The sequence below is a fragment of the Lygodium microphyllum genome, chromosome 10 (genome assembly GCF_053477565.2).
Source record: "Lygodium microphyllum isolate KBCC chromosome 10, Lygodium_microphyllum_v1.1.10, whole genome shotgun sequence".
Lineage (NCBI taxonomy): Eukaryota > Viridiplantae > Streptophyta > Polypodiopsida > Schizaeales > Lygodiaceae > Lygodium > Lygodium microphyllum.
Window position 1 is genome coordinate 79,277,402 of NC_141144.1, and position 11,297 is coordinate 79,288,698.

General features: G+C 41.2%; 1 protein-coding gene across 1 annotated transcript; it reads left to right on the top strand.

Moving 5' to 3' along the window:
- The first annotated feature begins 323 nt into the window (after positions 1 to 323).
- On the top strand, positions 324 to 1,519 carry LOC148030204 (ribulose bisphosphate carboxylase small subunit, chloroplastic-like). The gene is made up of 3 exons (XM_087686470.1): positions 324 to 588; positions 757 to 888; positions 1,058 to 1,519. Exons 1-3 carry the CDS (start codon positions 418 to 420, stop codon positions 1,277 to 1,279), a joined length of 525 nt encoding a protein of 174 aa, XP_087542596.1. The 5' UTR covers positions 324 to 417; the 3' UTR covers positions 1,280 to 1,519.
- The last annotated feature ends 9,778 nt before the right edge of the window (positions 1,520 to 11,297 follow it).

Below are 11,297 nucleotides of genomic sequence, written 5' to 3' on the forward strand. Positions count from 1 at the left end.
AAAAATTTATAATGGAGGATTGTTAAATGACAATCTATTGGTCCCTTTACCCTATATCAACTAGCCGTTGAAATGGCCACACATAGGTTTATACATTCAATGGCCCGAGCGCACTCATAGGATGAGCTACTGGGTCACATGACACATAGTAGTGAGTTTTTCAGGTGTATTTTGATAAAAAAGTTTAATGGCTAAAAATGAAATATAAACATACAGTCTTGTTTTTGTAAGTCGCCAATAGTATGCGTACAATATATTGGATGACGTGAACTAAAGAGAGGAGGATAGGTTGAGATAGGGGAGCATGTGGTGAGAGTGTCTGGATGCGGGATTGTAAAGGGATAGCCGCTAATCGCAAATACGTTGTAAATAGAGAGAAGGGAGAGGGAAATCGTCATCTGCCTTATCGTGGACATCATGGCCTCAATGGCAACTGCCTCTTCTACTGCGATTACGTCAAGCAGGGAGCTGGCCTCCTTCTCAGGCCTCAAGAGCACGAATGGATTAGCCCCCTTCTCTGGGCAGCAGGTGGCGTCGCTGGCGTCCAAGGGAGCTGTGTCGAACGGAAGCCGGCTGCACTGCATGCTGGTGAGCATCGATGAGATGGATGGAGAGCATTTGCGATGATCAGCTGATTGGATTAATGGAGCGATGCAACAGTAATTATTGGATGGAGTGATCTAACATTAATGACTGCGTCAATGGATCAGTGATCATGTAATGGGAGGTTAATATATACATATGTATGACTGGCAGGTGTGGACCCCGTACGACAACAAGAAATACGAGACGCTGTCGTACCTACCAGCACTGAGCACTGACCAGGTGGCGAAGCAGGTGGACTACATCACCAAGAAGGGCTGGATCCCGTGCCTGGAATTCTCCAACGTAGGTGAAAAACTAAGCTAAAAAGAATACCTAATATATCAGAGTTGAGAAATGATGTGCACTTGCTGGGTTCATAGAACTAATCCGGCAGTGACAAGAAGAAGTGTGTAGATGGCTGTGTCTCTCCATGTGACGGTGATTGCATCAATCATTATATGTATAATAACAGATGGGGAGCGTGTACCGGGAGCACTTCCACGGGAGCGGGTACTACGACGGGCGGTACTGGACGATGTGGAAGCTGCCGATGTTCGGGTGCACGGACGCGTCGCTGGTGCTGAACGAGATCCAGGAGTGCCGCAAGGCCTACCCCAAGGCCTTCATCCGCGTGCTGGGCTTCGACCGCAAGCGCCAGGTCCAGGTCAGCGGCTTCCTCGTCCACAAGCCCTGATCATCATCTCACATCCATCCATCCATCCATCCTTCCGTCGCCGCCTCGTCATAATTTCCGCGCCCACTTCTCATCCATCCTCTTTCTCCCCACCCAGACGCTCAAACTTCAGAATTTTGCCCCCACATGATCGCTCTCTTCCTTGAACTGCCGCCTAAAATCATCGCCGGAGCATTAGCAATGCCATGTAATATGGCTTTATTGTGAGCTGTGAATTAGTCGAAAGTTCTTCTAATGAAATCTCTCTGCCGCGTATAATCCTTAACGTATTCTCTGCCATTGCCGTGGCAACCCTTGCAGTCCCATGGAGGAATCTTGCGCAGGAATTACGTATAACATATTTGCGCCTTTCAGCCCCACCTGCAGTTGCAGTAGCCCTGCCTTGCGACTAACTGACGGCTTCAACTCTCGTTATACCCGATGGACGTATCCGTCGTCCGGCAGTCACGTAGATCCATAACCGTTAATTATCTTTGGATGATCAGGTCTATCTCTTACGAACGGCAAATGAACAAATTGCATTAGTACGCCTCTGTAAACAGGGGACGATATCGATACTCCCTGCTCTGAACGACATACTCTCGAAAGGTAACACCACGATTTGATAAATCTAGATGGCCTCCAACTCTTATAGAACGAGTATGGCGTAGAGTTGAACGAGTATGACGTGTAAGTGGTAATAAGATGAAATGACAATAGCTTGCCTCAAGAGGGTTTAAAATTGCGGAGAGAGTTTAGGTGCAACTAAACATCTTGATAAGGATGCAACATTATAAACAAATGAAAGTAGGTCTTTTCAAATTTATCTGACAACATTATAAAGAAACGAAAGGAATAACAAGGCTACATCAATGGGTTGGCACTTGTTATTCCTTTCATTGTGCCTTGATACTATTTTAAATGGAGGATGGACTCTACGTAACATAACAAGGCCATCTCACATTGTCAAATGGCCTCCTTGTGCATCATAGAATTTGATCTCTTGCTAGGTGTAGCTTTATAGCATGCCACAACATTAACTACAAAAGTAATATCTAGATGGGTGGCTATCATGGCATACATAAGACTGCCCACTATGGATGTATAAGGAATTTTGGCCATTTTGACTTGTTATTCCTTTCATTGTGCCTTGATACTATTTTAATGGAGGATGGACTCTATGGTACATAACGAGGCCATCTCACATTGTCGAATGGCCTCCTTGTGCAACATGGAATTTGATCTCTTGCTAGGTGTAGCTTTATAGCATGCCAGAACATCAACTGCAAAAGTAATATCTGGACGGGTGGCTATCATGGCATACATAAGACTGCCCGCTATGGATGCATAAGGAATCTTGGCCATTTTGACCTTCTACTCATATGTTTGCGGACAATCAACATGTGATATATTCAGATGGGACAATCAACATGTGATATATTCACATGAGAACGCAATGGACAGCCAATAAACTTCACATCCTGCATATAAAAATACTCAAGGACTTTATGTTTGTTTCAATAGCAACCTTGAAATTTGTAAAGTATTAAAAAACTTTACTCTTTCTTTTCATAAAATACACTCCACAACTTTCTAAAATAATCATCAATGAATGTAATAAAATACTTGCTAGCACTAAGATAAAGCCCCCAAATATTTGTATGTACAATATTAAGTATATTACTATTTAAAATTTATCATTTGAAAAAGGTTGTCTTGCTTACTTTCTAAATTAACATGCTTTTTAAACCTTATGTAATTCTACAACTCTAAATACAGGTAAACTTGTAACCAACCCTTTGATTGCATCAATTTCAACATTTGCATATTTACATGTCCAATATGTTTGTATCATATTTCAATTTTTACAAATATACCATTATGTTTAGCATACATAGCAAGATTTATAATAAAAATTATAGCATATTTACATGTTCAATATGTTTGTGTCATATTTCATGTTCAATATGTTTGTGTCATATTTCAATTTTTGCAACTATATATTTGTATTTAGTATACATAGCAAGATTTATAGTAGGAATTATAGCATCTAAAGTAAATATGTAGCCATCTCTACTTTATTTTGTAAAACTAACTTGTACTTAACAAAGTGCTCTATACAACAATCCTTTGTAAGAAATCTAACACATAGCCCTTGCTCAACCATTTGACCAACAAATACCAAATCTTTTATAATGGACAATACACATAATATATCTAACAAACACTTTGTTTAATCATCATGTATTGACAAAAGAACTTTTCCAATGTGTAAGAGGAAGGGCCATGAATCATCAGCGATCTCTTTATATCTTAGACTATAAATCTTGCCTCTCTCTAAACCATTTGATATAGCTAATTATATAATTAGATGCACCTAAATCAATATATCATATATCATCACTCATTCTCTTTCTTGTAACAACATTTATCATATATTGCATGACAAGTAGATACATTATTCTTCTTCTTTTTCTTGATGATGATACATAATATTATTATCATAATAAACCATTTCTTTTGTAATATTTCAAAATGGGTTGTAATATGATATTGTTTATAACAACTTTAACCTTAGAAATTTTTTAAAAGTCTAAAAGCTTAAAAATACCCACTGTTTAATTTGCCAAGCTCAATGTTATCGTCATCATCAATGTCACCCTCTTGAGAGATAGTGTGAAAGAAGGAGATAGAGGGAGATATGTTAAGAGGAGAAAAGGGAGATAAACATTAAAGAGATAATTGGATAAATAACTAAATAAATAAATAAAATATCGAGTAAAGGATAGTGATAAAGAGTGAAAAGTGTACATAGAATGAGTAAGAGATCGAGGGTTGTATATTTGAGTCATACTTGAGGGTTGTGTGTTGGTTCATGCTTGTAGTTTCGAAGATCCCCATCATACCAAATTATCTTCCACTCTCTTCGCCCCCATCCGACTACTCTAAAGTAAACTTAACTACCTACCTATCCCTTATCATTATCACCTTTCCCTTGTCATTTTTTTATTTTATATTTGGAAAATTTGAAGGGAGTAAGCCTTGAGTGGAAGCACGTGAGCAGAAGCAAGAGCTATGGTTGAAAGAGCAAGAGCAAGAGCAAGAGCAAGAGCGAGAGAGAGAGAGAGAGACAAGATGTGGGAACTCTAACAATCATAATATGTGACTAGCCTTCCCTTTATTCAAATGTCACTGAAAGAATAAAGAATAAAGTGAGAGTGATGGACGGCCACTACCTGCAATGCACAGGTGTGTGGGTAACTAATATACGATGCGGGTATTGTCGATGTAACTAATACATAGGCAGCTAGACACAAGCGTCTTTATCCCCAACAACCTCCCACTTAAAGGCGAATGTACCCCTAATGAGGAGAGAACAAGAAAACTGTGACAAAGTACAAGTGTGCATAGAGTACAATAGGATGCGAAGAGACATCATCTCATCTATCACCCATCAACTTCTAAAGGTAAAACACTCCACTAATAGTTTTTTAGTAAGCATATTTAGAGGATTTTTATCAAAAGCTCAATGGACTTGTCCTCAACGACCTCTCTAATAAAATAGTAACACACCTCAATGTGCTTCATCTTTTCATGAAAGATCAGACTCTTGGCTAGCTAAATAGCACTCATAGAATCTGAATGCAGTGTTGGGACCAAATCAGTAATGCCAAGGTCTGCCACCAAATAGCCTAACCAAAGAGTCTCCTTGCAAGCCTTAGTGGTGGTTGTAATATGCTCTACCTTTGTAATAGATAGGGCCATGTATTTTTGCATCTAATACATTTTTAAAGAAACACCTCCAGCAAAGGTAAAGACATAGCCAGAGATAGATTTCCTACTGTCAACATGTCCTACATAATCAGATTCAATGTACCTCATGACTCTTGTATCTTGGCCACCATAACATATGCACATAGTTGTTATGTCTTTCAGGTACCTCATGATACCCTTGATGACATTCCAATATTATTTGCTAGGTATAGCTATAAAGCATGCCACAACTTCCATTGCAAATACTATGCCAGGACAAGTGATTATCATGGTATACATTAAAATGTCCATGCGGATGCATAAGGGATCTTGGCCATCTTGGCCTTCTATTCATCAAAGTATGGACAATCGACCGAACTAACCTTTACATGAAAAGGTAAAGGACTGCCAACAGGCTTAATATCCTATAGATGAAACTGCTCAAGGAGCTTTTGGATATACTCTTTTTGTGACAAGTAAAGTAGCCCTTTAGAGCGATCGCATATAATGCACATCCCAAGAATATGTGACACATGTCTCATGTTCTTCATCTCAAGGCTATTCTTGAGTAGACCTTTCAAGGCATCTAGCTTATCATGAGCACTCCCAACAATCAACATATCATCCACATAAGAGTATTAAAATCATAAGACTGCCATCATGAGCCTTCTGTGTGTATAAACACGGATCCATATCACTATGGAAACCTTCTTATGAATGCATAAAAGCATTAAACTTGTGGTACCATTCCTTAGGTGCTCCTACTTGAGGCCATAAGGGCTCTTTCTCAATCGACATACTAGGTGGTCCCTGCAAGGTTCTACAAAGTCCTTAGGCTACTCCATGTAGTCCCATGATGAAAATCCATCTTGACATCCATCTAATAAAGATCCAAGTCAAGCTAAGCAACTAAAACTAGTACGAAGCATATGATATTCATTTTCACAACAAGAGAAAAGACTTCATCAAAGTCCACACTATGATCCTACTTGAAACCCTTAGCAATCAATCTAGCCTTGTATGCCAACTTGGGGCGTCCAGGGGTACTTTTCAACTTGTATACCCACTTGCATGGCAAAGCATGCTTCGCATCAATGAAGGAACCAAATTCCACGTATGACTTTTCTATAGTAACTCATATTCCGACTATATGGCCCTCTTCCAAGAGTGACAATCACATTTGCACATAGCCTCATCATAAGTAAGAGGCTCACCAGCATTGGTCACCATAACATAATTCACAGGGATGCAAACCACTCAGGTGGTCTTCTATCTCTAGTAGACCATCTCAAAATGGAAAGTGGGGAATGTACATCCTATGGAGCATCAGGGACCTAGGCCATTGGAGCATGAGCCACAACTGTAAGTTGTCTAGCTAGTTATACACAATAGAATAAGGCTCCTCCTGAAATATCACCCTGTGTACCTTAACGACATGCTCAGATTTCTTATGTATTTTTTCCTTATGGAAAATAACATCATGACTATGAATAACCTTCGAAGCCTACAAATCCCATAGGTGATAGCCCATCTCACCTACATCTCCATAACCAAGGAAGATACATTTCACAGACTTAGAATCCAACTTATTACAATTGTCCTTCGGAATATAGCACAAAGTTTCACAACCAAAGACATAAAAATGAGCATATGATGGAGGTTTTGTAGACCATACCTCCTCTACAACATGATAGTTAAGATCAGTACATAAAGACCAATTATTTAAGTGTACGGCAGTGGTAACTTTCTTAGCCCAAAAATATTATGGTCTAGCTAAGCATACTATGGACTCACTCATGAATTGTTCTATTCATGCCCTCGGCATACCTTTCTAGGGGTGGGATGTATAGGGCAGTCAACTGACGCTTAATACCCCTCTTGTCATAAAATTGCTCAAAGGCTTTAGAGACATACTCATCCCCATTATCTGACCTTATAAATTTTAGGCTACACCTAAACCAAAGTAAGCCAATACTGAAATGTAGCTAAGACTTTAGATTTTTACTTAGTAGGTTATGCCCAAAACTTATGTGTATAGTTATCAATGAAGGTAATGAAATACTTTGCACCACATAATGACTTGCAAGGCATGGAACCACATATATCCAAATGAACAAGAGCTAAAGGAATATCCATGTGTATCATACTAGACTTTTTATGCATATTACGTGACTACTCGTCATATAAACAATGCTCATAAGGCTAAAAACACTTATAGTTAAGGGGTGGAAGATACTACAAATGGATAAATATTTTTATTCCTTTCAAAGACATATACCAAAGGCAATGATGCCAAAGAGATACATGTGGAGCTATATCCACTACTAAAACATAGTTAACTGCTGACCCAAATACAAGCAAGGGGTAGAGAGTATTGGACTTAGCACCACGTGCAATAATAAGATTCCCATGGGTAATCTTCCATGAGGAATCACCAAAGGAGACAACATAGTCAACATCATCCAAAGCATCAATAGAGATAAGGCTCTTTGTGAGAGCCAGTACATGATGCAAATCATGAAGAGTAAATATGCTACTTGAATCGAAACATTATCAATACCAACTATCTCTAATGCCACGTCATTACCCAAACGAATAGAACTAGTCATACTGCAATAGGAGTGAAACCACTCTCTATGAGTGGTCATATGAAAGGAAGCCCCTGTGTAGTGGGAGCTCATGCTTGACTGCCAAGACCCGTACACCGCTTATTGTTCAAGTGTCTCAAGTGAGCTCTAATGGCTATCTCTCACCTAGCTGACACGCTTTCGATCCAGCGGGTGTAGTGAGCTTACATTGATGCTCGAATGAGTAGCCTCGTCCCTCAAGCGCTCTGGTAGCTTCATGATCCTAGATGCAAGCTCAAGCAACCTCAAGCCTCCTCCCTCAAGCTCCATCCTCCATAGCTACGCGCAAGATAAGTAAAAAGAAGAGAAGAAGAGAAAAAGAGAGGAGAAGATGGAGAGCTTCTTCTCCCCGGTCCCTCACCCTCACACACTCACACACCCTCTCTCAACACAAGCACACACAAGCAAGAAGGAGAGAAGAAGAGAAGAAGAAGAAGCCATTTTAGCCACACACCAAAGAATGAGCTTCTCATTCACTTGTTGAGTTTATATACAAATCCTAAGTTCCTTGGGCACCCATCCCTTTTTTTACATGACTGGGCATCTTGCCAAGGTTCTGTTCTAGTTGCCTTATCCCTTCATCTATGCTCGTCTAGATTTTACAATTTGCACAAGAGACAATGTGGTGCTTCTTTACAAAATTTTAGTGGCGCCTTTGTATTTTAAGATGCGCCTTTGCCTTCGACTTGACCTTTTGCGCTTTTGGCCTTTTTTCTCTTATTCATTTATCAAGATATCTTTTTTTGCATTATTCTATATTTTTGAATTTCATTTTTTCTATCTTGCATCAGGGTTAACATTACCCCCCTCCTTGTCAAGTGCTAGTCCCATGGCACTTATGGGTCTTTTTTTACACTACAAGATATAGACCTTATAGCGACGTTTAAAGCGACGAAAATATAAACAACAAAATTTGCTCCCATTGTCGCAAAAAGCGTCGTTATTGACGACGCCATAGAATCGTCGCTATATGCGTCGCGTATAGCGACGCATATAGTGACAGTTGCAGACAATTTGCGACGCTCATAGCGACGTCAATAGCGATCGTGCAGTAAATTTGCGACGCAAATAGCGACGGTAACAGAGAAAAAAAAAATTATGTCAGGGCAGCAAGCTGCCCTGCCACATATAGCACTGTGTGCTGTATGAGAGCCATACAAAATAGTTTCTGCACTGCTGCATACAAAGCGTTTGTAAAAAAAAAGAATGTATACTGAAATCATAAAATTGATACATGAAATAAATACATGATTGCATAAAATGCGATTGGTACAATCATGAAACGATATCACTAATACATAGAAAATGTCTACATAGATCGGGCGACTAAAAACTAAAGGTGTGTGAGCTCTAAGGATCCAAGGGCGAGCTACAAATCCTCGTCCCCCGAAAGCTCGTCCTGTCGCAAAGGAGCATCAAACGGATTCTGCAGAAAAAGAAACAACATATCAATCCACCATACAATAATGCATTCAAATATCTCATGGTAACTACGGACAAGAAAGATGAGTGACTTACAAGGCCGCCGCGTCTATACAATCGGTCGATCAATGCCCTGAAACCGTGCCTCTCTGCATATCGAGTCTCAAGGCCTTGCGGATCACGATTTGTAATAGAGTGCTGCAAAGAAAACAAAATGCTAATTGTTAGAAACATGATTGTCAGTACAAAGAATATCTCAAAAAAACAAATAAGCAAAACAAAAGAGAAACTTACAAAGTCCTCCAAATATGTCCTGTGGCCGCCACTCCCAAGATGATGTACCGATCCGGCCTCGATTCGTGCCCTCGCCGCCTCCCGCTGCTGCTGACTCCAACGTCCTGGCGAATTTGTAGCCTCCTCCCTCAGTCGGCGCCAGTTGTCTGCATCTAACCACTCGGGCTTTAGAGCCCCACTCTTGATTGCCTTGCGTGCGTCGGATCGTCTATGTGACATGTATGCATGCATGCAATCCATCATCCAGCCCGTAGAGAATCTATCCACTACGGCTGGCACCGGGAACTCCTCGTGCAAGGATGCTATTATGTAGTCCTTGCTCCCCTCCGGTATGTTCCTCCAATGATCCAGGACGTTGTGCCAAAAAACTTGTTGGCACAACTCCCTCATGCGAGCCATCACCCTCCTCCCCTCATCATTCATGATGATGGCTCCTGACCTGCTATCCACTAGGTATCCATAACCCCTAGGAGTCTGCCTAAGATGGGCCCTCTCCCATCTCCGTCCACGCTCCTGGGCATATCCAAGAGACCCCTGTACATCCGGTGTACTGATGGGGGTACCCTCTCCCGGAGTGCCACTCAAAGGGGTGCCACCAAAAGGAGTGCCACCAAAAGGCATGCCATCTGCCGACGGCTGCGCAAAAGTCGGAGTAACTGGAGTGGACGTCCCCATAGGTGTGACAAATCCTGGAGGTGACGCAGCTCCAGCTGAACGACGAGACGGAGACACCACGTCCGTGTCTCCACAGCAGCACCCTCTTGATCCTCCTGCAGTCGCAGTCCCTCCCTCTGGCCCAAGTCACGAGCGTCAAGATCGTCTGCTCGAAGCTGAAGCATCTGATCGCGCTGAAGCTGATCTAGCAGAGCGCCCTGACGAAGAACAAGACAGCTCCTGATCTGCCATCTCTCTGAATCTCGCGAGCTGATATGGAGACATGCGTGCCATCATGTCCTGAAACTCCTCATCGCTCATTCCTCGACTCATCCTGAAAATGTCGATACCTACACAGATAAAAAATGATATTATAATAATCAATTTAAACCATACAAAGCATATTAATATAAATCATTTTTGAAAAATCCCTCTTAAAATGCATATCTTATCTACCTTTATGGAAGATCTAAACAACGAATTGAGTAATACAATTCTCCAAGAATGAAGTATTCTATGGTCCCATGTTAATCTCCTGACACAACTTTGCATACACTGGAAGGTCGATAGACATGTCACCACAAAAGAACGAGTCTGCCTCGTTCTCAAAAAATTCTACGACTTCTGTATTTCCATCATTGTTAGCCGATGCGGGCTCCAAGCTTGCGGTGGCCTCCACCCCTTGTAATATTGATCCCTCTATTTGCTTATTTTGTTCATCTATGCCTGGAACATCGCTTTGATCATATACTCTCGCACCTCGAGGAGTCGAAGGTATAACATACCACCATCGAGGTCGTCGGGGGTTTGGATAGAAGATTACCTGTTCACAAACACTTACAAAGCGAGTTCAAACCATTGTGACATAAACCATGTCGTATTACAATTAGCAAGAAAATGACTATTTGTACCTGTTCACAATGGGCCGGCAACACAAAGATGTCACGCAAATCCATCCATTTTTTTTCGGAATCTATTTCGAGAAATCCAGATGGACCCCGTCGAACTGTTGCTCCAGCTCCTCCAAGTACCACTTTGAACCACTGCACATCGAATAGTATCATGGAGAAGCTACGGTAATCCACTGTAATAATACTTTGCAAGTTTCCAAAATACTCCATCTCATCCACAACCGTGTTCGGATCTGTTGCTCGTCGCCGGCTCTCTTGCTCAAACCTTGCCATGACACCACAGTCCATTGTGGAGCGCATTTGGTCAATACGCTCCACCTGAAAATGCCGTCCGCACGACCACGCTGTACTATATATTTTGTACTGCACATTGAAACA

What these genes read in the sequence shown, in the direction of transcription:
- LOC148030204 (XM_087686470.1), top strand. Translation starts at nt 418, where the DNA reads ATGGCCTCAATGGCAACTGCCTCTTCTACTGCGATTACGTCAAGCAGG. An exon ending in GCCGGCTGCACTGCATGCTG is followed by an intron (nt 589 to 756) that starts GTGAGCATCGAT and finishes TATGACTGGCAG; the next exon opens with GTGTGGACCCCGTACGACAA. An exon ending in CGTGCCTGGAATTCTCCAAC is followed by an intron (nt 889 to 1,057) that starts GTAGGTGAAAAA and finishes GTATAATAACAG; the next exon opens with ATGGGGAGCGTGTACCGGGA.